The 21147-nt window shown below is 42.7% G+C and overlaps 1 protein-coding gene across 3 annotated transcripts in view; it reads right to left on the bottom strand.

The window, feature by feature from the left end:
* The window catches only part of cacna2d2 (calcium voltage-gated channel auxiliary subunit alpha2delta 2), a 374530-nt gene that overhangs the window by 249257 nt on the left and 104126 nt on the right, over positions 1-21147 (bottom strand). For all 3 annotated transcript variants that reach the window (XM_033036873.1, XM_033036874.1, XM_033036875.1), the window contains exon 3: positions 5402-5518. In XM_033036873.1, the coding sequence (XP_032892764.1) occupies positions 5402-5518 (117 nt within the window). The remainder of the gene's footprint in view (positions 1-5401; positions 5519-21147) is intronic.

Below are 21147 nucleotides of genomic sequence, written 5' to 3'. Positions count from 1 at the left end.
GATTAGTCGGGGAAAGGAAAACGAGAGATATAGACAGTGTTGTAGGGAAATACAAAACAAATAAATGAAAGATATGCAAAATAATAACAATGTTAAAGGAAACAGGCCATTGTTCGCTATTTGCCAGGTGAGAATGGCAACCTGGTGCAACTTCAATGGGGGAGGGAGGGATGGAGAGAAAGAACGTGGAGGGGCTAGTTGAAGTTAGTGAAATATAGATTCATACCACTGGGCTTAAGCTGCCCAAGCAAAATATGAGATGCTCCAATTTGCGATTAGCCTCACTCTGACAATGGAGGCCAAGGACAGAAAGGTCTATGTGGGAATGGGAAGGGGAATTAAAGTGTTTGGCAACCGGGAGATCAGGTAGGTCCAGGCAGACTGAGCCAAGGTGCTCAGCTAAACGATCGCCCAGTCTACGTTTGGTCTCGCCGATGTACAAGCGTCTACATCTTGAATAATGTATAGAGTAGATGAGGTTGGAGGAGGTGCAAGTGAACCTCTGCCTAACCTGAAAGGATTGTTAGAGTCCGTGGACAGAGTCAAGTGAGGACGTATCAGGACAGGTGTGGCATCTCAATTCAATTCAATTCAATTCAATTTATTGTCATTTGGACCCCTTGAGGTCCAAACGAAATGCCGTTTCTGCAGCCATGCATTACAAACAAATAGACCCAAGACACAACATAATTTACATAAACATCCATCACATTGCTGTGATGGAAGGCCAAAAAACTTTTCTCTCCACTGCACTCCCCCCCCCCCGATGTCAGAGTCAAAGTCAAAGCCCCCGGCGGGCGATGGCGAATTGTCCCGTGGCCATTAAGCCACGCCGGGTGATGCAAGGTCGCGCACCGGGTCTTGGTGTTAGAGCCCCCAGCGCGCGCTCGCAGTCCTGCAGCCATTCCAAGCCGCGCGGGGCGATGATGTAAGGCCCCGCTCCAGGAGCTCTTCAACCCCGCAACTCGGGCGGGAGAAGTCGCCGTTGCGGAAGCCCCGAAAAGCGGTCTCCCTCCAGGGACCCGCGGGCTCCCGGTGTCACTGTCCGCCAAACCCGCAGTTGCAGCCACCGAATCTCCGGGGGTCGGGCCGCAGCAGCGTCCACCACAGCTCCACCCGCTCTGGACTCGGCCAGCTCCGCGACGGTGAGGTGAGTAGTCGGCACCACAGCCCCCGGTCTTCCTGTTGGAGGCCGCTCCTCGTTGCAGCCCCAACAACAATGGAGACCCGACAAAGAAAAGGTCGGGTCTCCCGTGCAGGGAGAGATTTAAAAGTTACCCCCTCCCCCCCACACCACCCCCACCCCCCCACACACATACCCCAACAAAAAATAACAAAAACTACATAAAAACATAGACATAAAATAATAAAAACGCAGACGGACTGCAGAGGCCGCAGCTGACGAGAGTCGCGCCGCCTACCGGAAATGTCAAGGGAGGACGTATCAGGACAGGTGTGACATCTCCTGCGTTTGCAGGGGAGGTACCTGGGGAGGTGGTGGTTTGGGTGGGAAGGGATGAGTTAACCAGGGAGTTGCGGAGGGAATGGTCTCTGCGGAAGGCAGAAAGGGGTGGAGATCTCCATTAATTGTTCCAAGCTCCCTAGTCTGCAGTTTTTATGTATGGTATGTCTGATCTGTTTAGATAGCATGTAAAACAAAGCTTTTCACTGTACCTTAATACATGACAATAATAAACCTATACCGAAAGTCAATACGCTACCTTCCTTCCCTTCCTATCTGTCTCGACCATTGGAATATTTAAGACTGTTCGTATCCTTTTGCAGTCAGGTCTCCATCATTGCCACAACACTGTAATCACATGCACTCGTCTGTAATCAGAAACAGCGAAGCATGCTGTGGCTGGCAATGTCTGCTTTATCATTGCAGAGAATGTTGGACAGTAATGGCAGAATTCAGCTATAGCAGCAAAGAATGTTGCAGTGTTAATGGCCGCGCTCACTAACAGCTGGAAATATAGCATTAACAGCAGGACTTAGGACAAAATACACCAGAGTGCTGTGCATTAATTGCAACTCTGAGCAATAATAGCATTTGACTACCAATACCATTGAGGTAGATCATTTGGGAGCATTAAGGGCCTCCTGCAATAACAAGAGATACAGTAACTTGCGGCAATACGCAGTGATAACAGCAAAGGGCAGAATATTAATAGCGCAGCCAGTCCCTGCATTCTGAGAATGTATTAATGGAGCACTTAGTAGTTCCAGCAGGAAGCGTTTCAATGTTGACAACAGCTCCCAAGCACTGTAGAATGTAAAATGACTGCTGAGGAAGGGATCGGTGAGAGAAGAACTGGCCACAGCCGTCTGCGAAGCTGCTACCCACTTTCTACGGAGCAACAGTACTCAGCTTCACTCAGCTTCGGTGATGCCCTGTCAGCTGCAGAGCATACTAGACCCCACATTGTTATTTCTGCTGGGAGTGATATTTGTCTTCAGCGATGCTGTAAAAGAGGCATTAGTGAACTGGCCACCTGTCTTACATTTCAATCAGCAAACACAGGCTGTCCACTGGGCACAAGCTTCACTGCACCCATGCCTGCGCACCTATGATTGCACTGGACATTTGACTTTAAGTTCTGCACATTTAATGACAATTTGTTTGACAGATACATCAAATGCCAAAGAAACACAGTGCCCTTTTCGCAGGCAAACCAGAGGCTGCAGCAGACCATTGTATTTGGATGGACAAGTGAACACAAAATGATGTACACTGAAGAAATCAAATTCTGACATCCATTTAGTGGGAGATGTCCCTCCTCTCTGCATAGAATAAATAACTCTTCTCTTCAATTTCACCATTTGTGCTGCTGCAGCATAAATTTAACTAATGTAATTGCTTCTGATTCTGAATAAATAGCCCCTTCTAAGTTAATGAAACCCTTGAATGTATTAACTTGTTGAGAATGTGCTGCATTCAGGAGCTGCAATGTTGGCTCCGTCCTGTCAAATTCACGCCTGCATCAGCTTACAGCTCCAAAGGGGACCTTTCCCTCCTCATAATTCAGTCTATGAAACCATTCTCCTGATGCTGATGCAATGCAGAAGCCTAACAAGTGATTAAGCGTGATATTGTGTTGGCAGCTCCAGCTCTCGGCAACTGATTACCCACTGTAAATAAACAAACAGCTTTTCTCAAGCTGACCTTCCTGGAGCACAGAGGCTCACGCATTCACACTGACGATATTGGGCTCCCGTGCATGTTATTGCAACTGTGCTGCCCCCAGCCTGCTACCACCACAGTACCATTAGTTGCCAACTGCAGATTTCTCCACTGGTGTCAAATAACAAGGGAACAGGAAAAGGAACAGGTCAATCAACCCACTGAATATGTCTAATGAGGGAATGCAATCACGCGTGTTTTATACTCCATCTGCCCTCTTCAGTTCCCAAAGCTGAATGATCTTGCTTAGCAAAAAACAACGTGTGGACAGAGGAGAGCGAGAGCGAGACCTAATCAGGGTATATAATATTGTGAGGAACCCAGATACAGGAAACAGGAAGACCTTTTTCTCTTTGCAGATGGACCAATGACTGCCTGGGATTTAGACTAATTGATGGAAGAAGGAGACAAGAGTCCATGAAAAATGTTTTAACCAAGAGGTTGTGGGGAGCTGCAACTCTTTGCCTGGATGGGTGGAACTATAGGAAATGTCCAGCTTTAAACAATAATCGTGCATTGAAGAGTCATGACCTGCAGAGCTAGGGGCCAAATGCTTAAGGATGGGATGAGTCTGGACAGCTCCTTCTCACTATCAGAATCTGCAGACATAGTATGTCCAAAGATTAGAAGCTGGTGGGTAATAAATAGTGGCATGGGATGTCCTAAGACTGGCCTGAGTCAGAGATGGACTGTGGATCTATGATGTCTTGAGATTGGAATAGTTCCAAGTGGACCAATGGTGTAATCTTCATTGAGTATGCAATCAAAATAAAACAAGTTTTGATGCAAAAGGATTGATGTGTAAGTAAACATTGAACAGGCTGGCCTACACTTGTTGGGATTTAGAAGAACGGGAGGCGATCCTCAAAGCATGTAAGATTCTGAGGATTTGTCAGGGCAGATGTTGGGAGGGCATTTTCCCAAGTGGGGATATAATTTTACAATTTGAGTTCAGCCATTTCAGACAGAGATGGAGGATTTCCTTCTTTGGAGTTGTTCTTGTATAAAATTCAGCATAGACATTATGGGCCAAAGGGCCAGTTCTTTTGCTGTACCTTTGTTCTATGTACAGACTCGCACTGGGCCAAATGGTCTGTGTGGTCAATATTCCACAATTCTATGTGTTGGCACAAACTCTTGTTAACTTCATCATCCTGGGCCCAGATATGCTAATTCATTTTGCAAACAACATGCTGCTTACAACGCAATAACCTTTTAAGGAGCTGAATAGACATGTGGAGATCTTAATATATTGAACTGCTAGTTTCAGCTCTATATCCCTCCACTGACCACTATCTGTCCAGTCAAAGCTCCCAAGGAGATACTGACACAATGCACAATGGGCCTTCTTATCCCATTAATTAGCTGACCAAACACAGCCTCTAACTGAATATATTGTTACCAATTCCTACCCAGATGTCTAAAAACACACACAGATTTATGCGCACCTTTTGGCATCTCATTGCAGATCCTCAATCATCATCTCTGGACATCATAGGCCCACAGTCCAACTCTGACCCTTCAATCTCAGGAAGTCACAAGAATATTGTAATCAGGAGCAGGATCATGCCTCTTGGTTCCTTGAGCCTGCTCCGTCTCTGTCATGGTAGATCCACTCTTGGCCTCAACTCCATTTTCCCACTCTCACCCCAAACCTCTTGACTACCATGCAACTCACATAACTGCCGGCCTTCATGCTGAATATATTTAATGACCATAATTCAGGGCTCTCCTGGGGATGATTCCAATGTTACCACCCTCAGAGAGAAGAAATTTCTCATCAACCCCTTCCTGCAAGTACATCATTTCATAAATATGAAGCCAAAAACTGTTTATAATCTCACCCGCACATTGTAAAGTGGCATCAATTTTTTTTATTTTGACTGCATGCTCCATACAATAAAGGTCACACCACTGGTTTATTTTGAACTGTTTCAAGTCTTTAGACATCACACATCCACAGTCCATCTCTGGCCCACTCCAGTGTCAGGAAATTCCAGGCCACTGTGTATCATCCACTCGCATCTAATATGTGGGTATGCTACAGTATGCTCACAAATCTTGATATCTGGATCACGTTGTAACCGCGGGCCACCACCAATCTTCTGACAAGCTCTCGAGGAGTGGAAACTGACCTCAAAGTATCTCACTCGAGGTGGAAGATTCAAGTCTGCAATCAAACAAATATGAGGGCAATAGCACTGATTGAAATCCTACCTTCAAAGCCTCCACCTTCTTGTCCAAGAGTTTCTCGATGTCACCGGCCACTCTTTTCACCAACTTGTCAGGAATGTTTTCCTTGATTTCGAACAGGTGCTTGTGGTCGTCATACAGCTGATGAAGGGAGAGAGTGGAAGAGAAAGGCAGTCAGAGAAGGTTTCAGCAGACCTGTTAATAGCCAGTGATAGGCTGCCTCAGCACATTGAGGATAGATGCCGTGACGGAATGATTGGACAATGGACCCCACCAGAAACAACACAACTCACATCTGCATAGCACCCACCCTTAGAGTGTTTCACGACTACTCAGGGGCCCTGCTGTGGCGTGAGGACAAGATGGGAACTTTGGTGGCAATTGAACAGAGGCTGGGCTAGATTCAGTTGGGAAACAGATGAGAACAGTGATGGCAGAGAGACTGAATCAGTAACATAATCCCAGCTCACATGCAAAACCTGGGTCATAAACAACCTGGATCACGTCAGGTCAGGGACTACATGAAATGCCATTTGCAATGGAGACTCTAGGTTTCAACTTTGGTCTTCCCGATATTTAACATTGTAGACCTATTTGCTCGCTTGATTATGCAATTGCTCTTTTTACAGCAATCTCATCCGTCCCAACACGGTCTGTCCCTGTAGCCCCGCCAAACATACATTTAATCTCATATGTTCTTATATGCTTTGATTATCCAAGACCCTGTTAAAGACCTCTCAAACATAGTGAAAGTAAATCAAGATCCTCAGATATTGTAGCAGGAATAGGCCAATCAGCCCATTGGGACGCTTGCTTCTCTTGATTTTGAAGCAGGCACGGGCTGTTTCACTTACTGAGGAAATGTGAGCAGAATTGAACAGTATGCAATTATTATTGAATTCCCCCACTTCTGGCATTATGATGGAAGGAAGATCATTAATTAAGTAGCTGAAGATGGTTGGACCCAGGACACTGCCCTGAGGAACTCCTGCAGTGATGTCCTGGGAGGAGATGATTAGCTACTGCAACCATCTTCCTCTATGCGAGAGAGGAGGGTACCACAGCTTTTTCAGTCACCAGTTCTACAGGCCATCTCTTCATACCATGTGGAGTGAACCAGACTGGTGAAAGGCTGGCTTCTGTGAAAGAGGGGATCTCAGATATAGCTCAAGTGAATCATCTATTTGGTTCTTCTAGTTGAACGTGGTTGCAAATTACTAGCCCTTGTCTTTTGATGCCGCACACTCAATCAAATGCTCCCTTGATAACAAGGGCACTCTCTCTCACCTCACATCCAGAATTCAGCATGCTTGGACCAGGAGTGCGATGAGGTCCTGGCCAAACCCAAATTGGGCAAATGGTTATTGCTGAACTTTGCTTAATAACACTATCAGTGATAGCTTCCACTGCTTTACTGAGTGGATTGATTGGCTGGTAAGTGCCAGATTGGACTTGTTCATTTTTTGTCAACATACTGTGACGAGGCCCGTCCCTCAGGTGCTGTTCTAATTTCCGTCACCAGCAGATATGCCAGGAGAAGCCGACTCTCAGCACCATAACCAGCACCTGGGTACCAAAAAAAATACCGGCACTCTGACTGCTTGAGCTGAGGCCAGAGCCAAATAAGTAACAACTGTGTCCAATTAGTTGTTATTGGAATGGCCCACCTGAAGGTTATCAGACCTCCTTAAAAGATAAAGGAATTCCTGTTAGAAGAAAGTGGACGGAAGTGAGAAGAAGTAGGGGGTGCTGCCCTGCTAGCTGTGTTCCTCGCTGCCAGCTGTGTTCCTCGCTGCTAGCTGTGTTCCTCGCTGCTAGCTGTGTTCCTCGCTGCTAGCTGTGTTCCTCGCTGCTAGCTGTGTTCCCTTTTGCACGTTTGAATGCATGAGGATGACTGAGGAAGATTGAGGAAGATTGGGACAAATCCTACAATGGATAGAGTCTGTGCAACCAGTTAACTGACAGAGAATGGGCACAGTCTGTATACTGTCATAAATGAGCCAGGATCATATACTGAAATTAAACACTAGCTCCACAGATTGTGCACAATCAGATAACTGGCGCAGTTAAGCAACATGGATGGTATGTGACTGTTGCACAAAATCTAATCCAAATATTTTGTGGTCAAGTCTCTGGAGAGAGATAATTTAAAAAGTTAAAAGAAAGTAAAATATACTGCTGATAGTGAAGTGATAACCAGAATCTGTCAAAAAGGGACAAGGCATCCAAATTGAAGTGTACCCATACTATTACATTCAGAACCAGGACTAATGGTAAAAAAAAGGCTTTATACAATTGGATAACAATATTATAGGATCCTTATCTGAATGCACACTGCATTGGAAATAAGATTGTTCACTTAATAGCATATGGCGCAAGAAATAAATGGGTGAAATATAACGTCTATTGAATGATGTGATGGCAAAATGACCAAGAATTGGTAATAAATATTTCAGGATAAATTTAGATAAAGGAAGAAACAAAACCCCCCTAAACTAAAGAAAAAAAAAAAAGCAAAACAGAATCTGAGCTGAGAATTTCAACAATTTAAGTCTGTTTGTCGTCAAGTCCGTTCCACTGTATAAATGTAAAATAATTTTTATAACGGTTGGAGAGGGAACAATTTATTTTGTGTGAAAGTGGTGAATAAATTTTCCCCAAGTCCTATTAAATTTAACCAAGGGTTCAACAATGTCACTCCTGATTTTTTTCTAAATTTAAACATGATATTGTTTCAGAGTACCAATGGAGTGTGGTCTGAGGGTTAGAGTCTTTCCATTTAAATAAAATAGATCTTCTGGCGATTAATGTGGTAAAAGCAATCAACCGATGGGCGGAATGGGACAAATGAATAGAATCTGACATTGGTAGCCCAAAAATTGCAGTAATAGGATAAGGTTGTAAATCAATACCTAAAACTACAGAAATAGTATCAAAAATGTATTTCCAATATTTTTCCAAAAGTGGGCAGGACCAAAACATATGGGTCAGTGAGGCCACTTCAGAATTACATCTGTCACAGGTAGGATTTATATGACCATAAAAACGAGCTAACTTCTCTTTTGACATATGAGCTCTGTGAACCACCTTGAATTGTATCAGAGCTTGTCTTGCACACATTGAAGAGGTGTTGACTAATGAACAATCCTCTCCCATTTCTCTATAGATAGAGAAATTTGGAGTTCTCTTTCCCAGTCATTCTTAATGTTATCAAATATATCTATTTGTAATTTCAAAATCAACTCATAAATAGTCTTGTTATTAATCCTTTCTGATAAGAGTTCATAAGTAATTTTCCCCCCAAAATTTCAGTATGATGTGGCAGTTGAAAAAAGGGTAGAGTAGCCTTCAAAAAATGTCTAATTTGTAAATATCTAAAAAAGTGTGAATTAGGTAAATTATATTTATTGGAGAGTTGTTCCAAAGACGTAAAACAACCATCCAAAAACAAATCGCGAAAAGCTACTAATCCCTTCCTCTTCCATAACAGAAAGGCTTGATCAGTACTAGAAGGTTGGAAGAGAAAATTAGATAAGATAGGACTCGATAAGATAAAATCATTTAGTCCAAAAAACTTACGAAATTGAAATCATATTCGAAACGTATGTCTTATTATTGGGTTAGTTGTATATTTATTCAATCTCGTAATTGTAAAAGGTAACGAGGCCCCTAGAATAGAAGCCAATGATAGCCCTTGTAAAGAATCACGATTCCATTAGTTGAAGTTGATGTGGAGACAAGCAATATTGAACACGACAGTGATAATACAGTAACATGACCTATGATGAATTGATTGACTGAAAGATATAGCATGGAAACAGGCCCTTCAGCTCACCACATCCATGCTGACTATCAATACAGGGACAATTTTACAGTCAAATTAACCAACAATCTTTGGGATGTGGGAAGAAAACAGAAAACCCAGAGGAAACTAATATCAAAAAAAATCATGCGGATACTAATCAGTCACATTTATCATTTTGTGAATTACTATATTTCATTGTGGGATTTTAATTTAATTCACCATATAATTTAAAATTCTCCATCAAAAATCAGATAAAGATACATTGCCCAGGGGATTACTGTAAACATGCACAGCCAAGAATGAGTTAGCTGGTCAGGAATTACAACCATAATCAGGAAATTACAAAAATAAGCTGTGGTTTCCACTGCCGATTCCTATCATTCTGATGGGAAAGGAGAGTGAGGACACGGCAAGGGAGGATTGAGCTTGGCTGCCAGATCATATCTTGGTTGGCTTCCACTCTGGGCTCATATTGAAAAAATAGCTTGCTGAAGAAACGTTGCAGATTCCCTACATTTGTGATTCACATAGATGCGATTAAAATGCAATACATTTCATCAATTCTTTCCACGTCGTTTTCAGAGCTATTTCTCACAAGCTTAAAAAAATGCCTCTATAAAACTACACAATTCACAAAATGTCAATTATCATTACTGATGTAAGCAAAAAAAATCAAAAATTGATCGCTGTAGCTGTTACCTTCAAAATTAATGAACTAAATTGATTAACCTCTAACCAACTCATCCATTGACACAAAAAAAGGTCCCAATTTATTCTCTGCCCAGTGGCTGCTACATTGATATTGACAAGCATCCTTGTCAAATTCAACCCAGCTGGCATGTCTGTTAGTGAGCTTACAATATGCCTGTGCAGGCAATGCACAGAGTGATGTACATTCAGACTACACTGCTCAGAAGCCACCAGATTTGGGACAAGGAGACATAAGGTCATAAGTGATAGGAGCAGAATTAGGCCATTTGGCCCATCAAGCCATTCAATCATGGCTGATCTATCTCTACCTCCTAACCCCATTCTCACGCCTTACCCCCGTAACCCTTGACACCCGTACTAATCAAGAATCCATCTGTGCCTTAAAAATATCCTCCAGCCTTCTGTGGTAAAGAATTCCACAGATTCACCACCGTCTGACTAAATAAATTCCTCCTCAGCTCCTTCCTAAATTCAAATTCAAGTTCAAGTTCACATTTACTGTCACATACACCAATTATGGTACAGTGATATTCGAGTTACCATGCAGCCATACAATTAAAAGAACACCACACAATTAAAAGAACGAAAGAACTTAACATAAACATCCACCACAGTGATCACTGTGATGGAAGGCAATAAAGGAACGTCCTTTAATTCTGAGGCTATGACCTCTGGTCCTAGACTCTCCCACTAGTGGACACATCCTCTCCACATCCATTCTATCCAAGACCTTCACTATTCAGTAAGTTTCAATGAGGTACCCCTCATCCTTCTAAGCGAATACAGGCCCAGTGCCATCAAATGCTCATCATATGGTTAACCATATTAAGCATGTTAACCATATGAGACACGGCAGCAAGATTCAACCTATTCAGGGTGGTAGAGAGCACTGACCACTGAGAGCTCCCAGATACCAGAAGCTAGTATTAGGAATAGTGGCTCGTATTACCAGTTTCCCAGTAGTCCATGATGTTCTGCTCCACACAGAAACATGCCCTTTGGCCCACTATGTCCATGCCAACCTAGCACATCTGTGTCAATTTAATTTACTAGCACGTGGCCTTCTAAGCCTCCACAATTCAAGTGCTGATCATCCAGTTACTTTTTTGAAAAGCTACCACCTTGTCAGGACTTTCAGTTTGTGGTAACCCGCTGAGTGAAATAATTTATTTAGATACCCCTCTAACCATCATCCTCCCCACCCTATATTCAAGCGCTCTGGTCTTAGAAACCTCTACCATGGGGGAAAGTTCCTCACTATCTACCTGTCTATGCCTCCCATAATTGTGTTCACCTCTTTCAGGTCCTCCCTCAGTATCTTCTGCTCTGAGGAAAACAAATCCAGCCCTTTACTATACCCCCTATACGCTCACTGCTGTGTGGCTAAATTATGCTCTGTGTAGTGTTTACTTAAACAAATAAAAGATGCATAAGGTTGGTACATAGCATTGCAATTAGGAAAGGAGGTTCAGAGTATGGATAGTGTAAGGAGCTGCTTACAAATATTAGGACAAAGAGGGACAGAGCAAGTTGTTAAGGCCAAGAAACATCTCTAATTCCTCTCAAGACAAAGAACATTTCCCATGTCTCCAATGACTCTTACCAATGTTTGCAGATGCCCCATTAAAAGGATCCTATTGAGATGCATCACAGCTTGGTTTGTCAACAGCTCTGCTCAAGACTGCAAGAAATTGCAGAGAGTCGTGGATACAGATAATTTTATTATGCAAATACTAAATTGCATAACAAATCTGCCCTCTCCCCCACACTATTGACACCATATCCACTTCTCACTGCCCCTTGGTACATTTAACAATAATAAAACGACACTTTTGGTATTTGCTAATGCTTTTAAAAGGCTTCCACTTATAAAACATAGATTTACCGGCAAATAGCTGCTGCTAGCCGATGTCTGACCCTCGCTGATGATGATCATTCTTATCCATATTTTCAAACCTATCTGTGGTCCACTGGCTCACAGACCACTCGCATTCAGATTACTCTTGATTAATTCCATAAACCTTTCTCTTTCTCGTTCTTCCTTAAGATACTTCTTAAAAGTTGCCTCTTCATCTAAGTCTTTGGTCATTTAGTTTAACTGTGTCTATCTTTGGTGTAAACCAGCAGCTGCAGTTCCTTCCTACACATTTTATCAGCATTTGTTTGATGATGTTCCAGTGAAACATTTTTGGGATGTTTTGCTGGGTCAGAGACACTGTTGTTTCTCTTTCTGTTAACCCATATACAGTGACTGCTGATTTTACCTAGGAACCACCTTGTAAAAGACAATAATAGGACCAAATGTTTTATAGTAGGATGATCACCTTTCTAAATCTGAAGCTAACAGAAAGTCTGCATTTTTATTTATTTGGAAAGATTGCAAATACCATTCACAGTCTGAAGTAGGGTCTCGACCCGAAACGTCACCCATTCCTTGTGTCCATAGATGCTGCTTGTCCCGCTGAGTTACTCTAGCATTTTGTCTTGACCTAGGCATGACATTGCTCTGAGACAGGGCTGCACACTGCTCTTTTTTAAAAAGCCTTGTCAGGATGTGAAGCACTGGCACAGAGGCATTTATATATTTTAGTTTAGTTTAGAGATACGATGCGGAAACAGGCACATCGGCCCACCGACCAGGCAACGACCAACGATCCCCGCACTTTAACATTATCCTACGGAAGTTCGGAGAATACCCACGCAGATCATTGGGAGAGCGTACAAACTCCATACAGACAAGCACCCGTAGCCAGGATCGATCCCGGGACCCTGGTGCTATAAGCGCTGTAAGGCAGCAACTTTACCACTGCACCACCATTGTCCAGTTTTAATTCTTGGATTAAGTCTAGATTCAATCACATTATCTCACGACACAAAGCTGCAACATGTGGATACTGGCAAATGTTACAAAGCATGCACAGAGCAAGAATTAATCTCTTACACAAGTGTGGAACCCACTGCAGATATGGTATTAACATCGACATAGCACATGCCATTTTACAGCAATAATGGGAAGGATGTCAATTCTTGAGGCGGATTGCAATAGTTCAGCATATTGTCACTTGATAAGTCACGATTCAGATAAAATGATGATCAGATTCTTGGATTACACATACTGTAGGTGAAATGCTCAGAATTACATAAAGATGTTTGATTAAAAAAATATCAGGACGAAGTACTAGCAAGTAGTGAAGAAATGAAATTCAAATTAAAGCAAAAAATGCCGGATATTCTGTTGAAAGGGAAAGGGTATCTTCATTTATTTTTCTGATGATAAATCGTACCATACCATCATATTAAATATCTGCCTGTATCTTTTTTAGCAAATAGATCATTGTACAAAATTGAGAAGACACTTTACACAAAGCCACTTCACATGGATTTTACTTTTGCTTAGTTAGTACAGGAATAATAATCTCATGTTATATTCTCAAAAGACAACATATAATAAATTGAAAGATTACAAGGCATTCAACAGAATAAATGTAAGAGAGATAAGCCATTTTCATCTGCCTCTCAGAAAGAATTTCTTCAAGAATGCTCAAGTCAGCGCCACACACAAGACTCCCAATGCTTCACTACCTGGGACAATGGGATAAAAGATGAGGAAAGATACAGAGACAAGGACAAGGATAGAAAAGGGAAAAAGAAGAATGTGAGCTGTGGAATGGGACAGTGTTCAGAATACTGATGCTGTGAAGGGGTCTGAGCTCTTAACATAAAATGTTTGTGAATGTTACTTTGAGCCACTGGTATACAAAAGGTAGATGGAATCTGGTGTGGTGGAAAGAGTTAAAATCGTTTACTCTGAAAGAAGTGGATGATGTTTGAGTCCCTGTGATCACAACATGTACAATAACTACAGATTAGAAAATGTTTCTGCAGCAGAGAAGGAGTGACACAGAGAGGAACAATGCTTGTTTTGGGCCAGGAATAATTACTGCAGATTTTGCCGCCCATGAGACACATTGCATCATGTACAACAGACTGGCCTTGTGCATTTAAACTGCTCTCAAGCCCCTTGCCTGCTTGCTTGCTCTGTTACTATTGTGGAGTGAGGAGAGTTAGATACTCATGGATCGGAGGTGACAACTGAGGGCAGGGATCAGAGCATCAGCTGGTGGGACAGGCAGTAGTGCTGGTCTTGACTGGTTGGATGGGGCATTGGGAAGACAGGAGTCAGTCAGAAACAGCTGTTGGGAAGTTGGGGGGACGACAGATGGCACAATGGGCTAAGTGTTCGGCTGGCTACCGGAAGGTAGCTGGTTCGAATCCCGCTTGGAGTGCATACTGTCGTTGTGTCCTTGGGCAAGACACTTCACCCATCTTTGCCTGTGTGTGTGAATGTAATTATGTGAAGCACTTTGGGGTCAATGCAAGTTGACTAAAAATGTGCTATATAAATAAAGAAATTTAATTTAATTTAATTTAAAGTACCGGTGATCAAGATGAATTGGACAGTACCCAAGTTTATGGTAGGACCGTCCATAAGCCTGATAACAGAGAACAATAAAATTTTCCTGAGTCTGGTGGTGCGTGCATTGACGCCTTTGTATCTTCTGTCCAACAAGAGTGGGTGGAAATCTGATCTATGTGATGGACTGGGCTACATCTACAACGCTCTGCAGCTATTGCAGTCTTGGGCTGAGCAGTTTTCAAATCAAGCTGTGATACAAGACAACAGGCAATGCTTTCTATGTGTTGAAGTTTATAATCGGAGACATGCCGAATTTCCTCAGTCTCTCAAGGAAGTAGTGTGGGTGTGCCTTTTTGGCTGTTTAACTTCGCATCATGTTCAACATGGATTCTGTGGGCTAATGGGCCTGTACCAGTGCTGTACTGTGTTATGTTCTGCAGTCCATGAAACCACACTATTGAATGGACGCTCTATATCTCTGACTGAGTATTATTGAACTTACAGAACTATTTATTTGTATGTAGACTTACTCAACTTGATCTGGAAACCGTTTTCCGCACCATCCATAGGTTCTCCTCCAAGCCAACCTGATTTGGAAATTCTTCACAGGTACTTCAGCTTTAAAAAACCACGACTCCCTCTACACTTTTGAAGAGTTCCTACAGGTTCCAAGGTTAACATTTCTTGTTGTACATGATGCAAGCTACTGTCCCACATCTCTTCCTGCAAATCGTCTAACGATTTCCCCACGCAATGAATTCCTCCTTCACTTCTCGATATCACCTCTCGATATCAACAGTCAGCAGGATGCATCTGACATCCCCTTGCAAACATGTGCAGTTAGAGTAAAGAATTATTAAGGGGTTATATTTTCCGTTTTGATTTCTTGTTTCAAAATGATCCTTACCATAGCTCAGCAATGTGTGCAGTCAATACCTGCATTCCTGGACGACAAACCTGCAGCCATGTGGGAACTCTGCCAGTTCCCCGCCAAGATTTTGATCTTGTCACTGCCCATAGTTTCCCCTCCAAGTCATCTTGAGTTGTAAGCTTATCAGAATTGCTTTATCCTAGATTAAGTCCCAGAGTTCCCACTCCAACAGCAGTGTGGGATATACTCCACCAGACAATTGCAGAGACATTAGAACGTAGCTCAGTGCCACTTGTCAAGAGTAACAAACCAAGAATGAGTAATACATTTTGGAGATGCACAGATCTCATAACTAAATTAATTAATTGAGCTAGCTGCAAGCAATGATACACATCACAGTTGGTGCCAAAAGATTCCATTTAATTGGTGGATGACCAATGTCAGCACAATATGATTAGTCACAAAAACAGATGAAGAGAGGAAAGAGAGAGGAACATTAACTTTGGTACAGCATGGTGAAGCACTTTAAAAACAGGACACCATATCAGGTCATTTGATGTCTCATTGACGCATTGAGCAAAATCAAAGAATACCTTGTTTAGCTCATAAGGTCATAAGGAATAGGAGTAGAATTAGGCCATTCGGCACATCGTCTACTCTGCTATTCAATCATGGCTGATCTACCTCACCCTCCAAATCCCATTCTTCTGTCTTCTCCCCATAACCTCTGACACCTGTACTAATCAAGAATCTACCTATCTCTGCCTTAAAAATATCCACTGACTTGGCTTCTACAGCCTTCTGTGGCAAATAATTCCACAGATTCGCCACCCTCTGACTAAATAAATTTCTCCTCATCTCCTTCCTGAAAAAACGTTCTTTAATTCTGAGGCTATGACCTCTAGTTCTAGACTCTCCCACTAATGGAAACATCCTCTCCACATCCACTCTCTCCAAGTTTCATTATTCAGGATGTTTCAATGAGGTCCCCCCTCATTCTTCTAAACTCCAGCGAGTGCAGGCCCAGTGCCGTCATGGGGTAACCTACTGATTCCTGGGATCATTCTTGTAAACCTCCTCAGGACTCTCTCCAGAGCCAACACATCCTTTCTCAGATATGGTTCCCAAGTGCCAGAGATTTAGTGCCAGAGTTAAGTAATTGAAAGACAGATACATTTGAATAACTAGATTTGTAAAAACTGCATCACTAATCCAACCCAAGGATATAAGAAAAGATAAAATGCTGAAATTACTCAGCAGGTCATGCATCTTCCATGGAGAGAACATCCATCAAAATGAGAAAACAATGTACTGTTTGTCAGTCTGTTGATGCTGCTTAACCTGATGAGCATCCCAACATGTTCAATGTTTTATTTCAGTTTGATAGTAAATGCAATATATTGCATAACTATTTATTTGAGACCATCCTCAAATGCCAGTAGGAAGTTGGCCCTGAACCACTGTCATGATGCTTTTGGGGAATGAGGATTTAGACCCAGTAATGAGAACAATTGGGGATATATTTTGGAGATAATGGTTTGCAACCTGGAGGGAACCTGCAGGTGTTTGCGAGCATCTGTTGTCCTTTTCAGACGTGGAGGTCACAAGTTTGGGAGTAACCTGAGCAAATAGGTCCAGTGAATTTTGTGAACAGTATACACAGCAACCATTGTGTGCCACAGGTGGAGGAAATTCATGAGTGAGGCACCAATTAATGGGGCAGCTTTGTCAGAGATAGTTTCAAACGAGATGTGCATTGTGGTGGTTGCATTGATCCATGCAAGAATATTCCAATCTGTGCCTAAACTGCCTTGTAAAAGGTAGAAAGGTTTTGGAGTTCCAGGTTAGTAAATTGCCGCAGGCAACCCAGCCTCTACCCAACTTTTGTAGAGGTGGCATCTATGGAGCTGGTCCAGTTGAGTTTCAGGTTCAAAAGGACATCCAGAATGTTGATGTTTAAGAAAGAACTGCAGATGCTGGAAAAATTAAAGGTAGACAAAAATGCTGGAGAAACTCCACGGGGGAGGCAGCATCTATGGAGCGAAGGAATGGGTGACGTTTCGAGTCGAGACCCTTCTTCAGACTGACCTCATAATGCTCCATAATGCTGCCTCACCCAGCATTTTTGTCTACCTTCCAGAATGTTGATGATGGGGTGGAGGATGCTTGATGAAGGTTCAATTTGTGGCTAGGCTTTCTCTTGGAGATGGTCATTATTTTTCACTTTTAGAGTCATAGAGTCATGTAGCTAGGAACCATGTCCTTCGGCCCAACTTGGCCATGGAACTTGTCCCTCGAGTTCATATTAAGTCTTTCACCTCTCACCTTAAACTTATGCCCTCGAGTTTTTGATTCCCCTATCTTGGGAAAATGACTACGTGCATTCACCCTATTTATTCCCCTCTCCAAAGACAGCACATCCTTCCTCAGATATGGTATCCAAAACTGCTCACAATATTCCAACGTGGCCTCACCAGCACCTGATAAAGCCTCAGCATTACATCCTTGTTTTTATATTTTAGTCCCCACGAAATGAATGCTAACATTGCAGGTGCTTTCCTTACCGCTGACTCAACCTGCAAATTAACCTTTTGGGAATTCTGCACCAGCACTCCCAAGTCCCTTTAAACTCCTCAGCCTCATGTGCTGCAAGGTATAAAGACCTAGCCTGCCCAACCTCTCCGTATCACTCAGGCCCTTGATTCTTGGCAACATCCTCGTAAATCATCTCTGCACTCATTCCAGCTGGCATGTTATTTGCCCTTATTTTTAAGGCGGAGATGGATAGATTCTTGATTAGAATGGGTGTCAAGGGTTATGGGGAGAAGGCAGGAGAATGGGGTTAGGAGGGAGATATAGATCAGCCATGATTGAATGGCGGAGTAGACTTGATGGACCGAATGGCCTAATTCTGCTCCTATCACTTATGACCTTATCAGCATGTGACAAAGGGATATCTTCGTCCTGTGGCATGCACACCACAGATTGCTTCATCTGCTGAGGAGTTGCAAAGAGAGTTGAACACTACATTGATGAAGCAGCTGAAGATTGTTGGGCCTTGAAAGCTGCCTTGACGAATGTCCTTCTGTAACATCATGGGAGTGGGGTGATTGACCTACAACAACCACCATGGGCGGCAGAGTGGCGCAGCGGTAGAGTTGCTGTTTCACAGCACCAGAGACCTGGATTCAATCCTGGCGTCAGATGCTGTCTGTGTAGAGCTTGCACATTCCCGCTGTGACCACGTGATTTCTGCCTAGTGTTCCAGATTCCTCCCATATCCCAAAGATGTAGGTGTTTATAGGTTAGTTGGCATCTAAATTGTCCCTTAGTGTGTAGAAAGTGGTGAGAAAGTGGAATAACATAGAACTAGTGTGAATGGGTGATCAATGGTCAGCATGATCGCGGTGAGCCAAGCGGCCTACTTCCATGCTGTATCTCTAAAACTAAACTAAAGCTAAAAGCTAAATACCATCACCATCTTCATTTGTACACTGCAAAGCATGTGTGCTTTTTCCTTTATGGCCATGGAATTCAACATTGCCAGACTGCTTCACGCCATACTTGGCCAGGTACAGCCTTGATGTCACTAACCTCACTTCTAGAATTCAGCTTTTTGGTCCATGTTTGGACCAAGACAGTGATTAGTCTGGAGCAGAGTGTTCCTGGTGAAACCTAAACTGGGCATGGATGAGCAAGTTATTAGTGAGTGAAACAGTTTGTCAATGAACCTTGCTGATGATTAGAGGTACCATTTTATATGTATTCACCAATATGTTTGCCAAAATTCCCAGCCTAGAGACAGACAATGGAGGACAAACAAGCACAGAGTATAATGCTGAGGAGCTGCAAAGAAAGTTGAACACTACATTGATGAAGCAGCTGAAGATTGTTGGGCTTTGAAAGCTGCCACTGTCCTGCATTAAGACATGAAATATTTATTTGAAAATAACATAATTCAATGCCATAGATGCTGCTGCACCCGCTGAGTTTCCCCAGCAATTTTGTGTACCCAGAGTATAATGAGTTGGACATTGAAGACTGGATATCCAAAGTGCAAGACTTCAGGTCAATGTATAAGTACCGTGAACACGCAAATCCCGTTTCTTCGACTAAAGAAAAGCTGATTTTTACTGATCATTGCCAATGTGAAAGGAGGTGAACCTATTAAATAGCACATGTTGAGAACGTACAGCAGTGAATAATAACCAGCCTTCAAGCAGTTCATCTTATTCTTGTACATTAGCAATGATGGAAAGACATTCATTTTGAGGCTTAATGGGGCTCATCAGTTTGAGCTTCTGATATGCGGCACGATGCATGCATCATTAAAGATAGCATATCTAAAAAGGACCATCTCCAAACAAAAATGAACCTCCCCCACATTTATATGTGACACTATTCCAAGGCTAGCTGCCACCGCAAACGGGATGTCAGTTAACGGCTGTTAAGTCATTTTACACTCCGACAGTGCCAGAGAATAACAACGAAGAACTGCAAGATCCAAGCTTTTATGGAACTGCAAATCTGAGCACAGCAAGGGTTCAGATTCTCTGAATGAATTTGAGAGGAAACCCCCATGAAGGTCAATATCAATGGTCTGAGAAAATTATTTAAGTGTTGGATTGATCCCTGGGGGTGCAGAATAGCTGCTCACCAACTTTCTCCTGAGGGAAGTTTTTGTTTTGTCAACTCTGTGAAAATATCAAAGTCGGCTGAATTGGTTGGGGAAAGTGCTACCCTCATGAAAACAGGGATATTATGACAAATAATTACACTCTTCAGCAGCATAAAACTGTCCTGCATTAAGACATGAAATATTTATTTGAAAATAACATAATTCAAAGATAATCAATTTCTACAGGAAAAAGGCACTCTTTCCAGATTTCTGGACGTAAAGGGAAATATGATTCATTTAGAGAAAGTGGCACTGATGGAAAAAAACAACTTATTGAATGGTGTTGTTGGGCTGGGGGCTCAATAGCCTCTACTTCTGCTCCTTTTTTCTATTTTAATGCACCACAGCAATATAGAACAGACAGACAGTGCAGGGACAGACTTTCTGGCCCGTTATGTCTGCGCCAAACAAGATGCCAAGTTACACTAATCTCCTGCCTCCACGTAATCCATATCCCTCCATTACTTGCATATCCATGTGCCTATCTAAAGCCTCTTAAATGTCACTCTCATATCTGCCTTCACCATCACACCTGGCAGCGTGGTCTGTGCACTGACCATGCACTCTCTGTCAAAAGCTTGACTCATGCATCTCCTTAAACTCTGCCCCATAAAATATTTTGGACTTGAAAGGTACAGATGGCTCCTGAAACGTGGCGACTCTTGTGTACTGGCTCAGTGGGATTGTGCCCAATGTATAGTAGATTGTCTCTGATCTGTATGCAAAAGAAAAATACAGATGACAATAAAAAAAACATTGATTGTCATGTCCTCTAGTCCTTACCATTTTCCCCCTGTGAAAAAGGTTCTGACTGCCTTCCCTGTCGATGCCACTCAATTTTATATACTCCTATCAGGTCTCACTCAACCATTAATGCCCCACACAAAACAATCCAAGTTTGTCTATCCTGTTTTTATCTCTAATACCCTCTCAGGCAGGCAGCATTCTGATAAATATCTTCTGCATCCTCTCTAAAGTCAGCACATCTTTTCTATAATGGGGTGATCAGAATGGCACACAATATTCCAAATGTGGCCTGACCAAAGTATTATAAAGCTGCAACATTTCTTATCCAACCGATAAAGGGAAGCAAACCATACCTTCTTCACCACTTTATTTATAATGTGTTGCCACTTTCAGGGAGCTATGGACCATCTCAGGCTTATCTTACGGGCTCAGTCTTTGCCTCTGGGTGTGGATGCAGACCCACATTGTCTGTCGGCAGGAAGAGGAGCTGGCGTCTGAGGCATGCCCCGGCCACTCAGTCTTAGCCTCAGCAGAGGAGCTG

The sequence above is a fragment of the Amblyraja radiata genome, chromosome 18 (genome assembly GCF_010909765.2).
Source record: "Amblyraja radiata isolate CabotCenter1 chromosome 18, sAmbRad1.1.pri, whole genome shotgun sequence".
Lineage (NCBI taxonomy): Eukaryota > Metazoa > Chordata > Chondrichthyes > Rajiformes > Rajidae > Amblyraja > Amblyraja radiata.
Note: the sequence above shows the minus strand (reverse complement) of the source record. Positions and strands in the feature narration are given on the sequence as shown.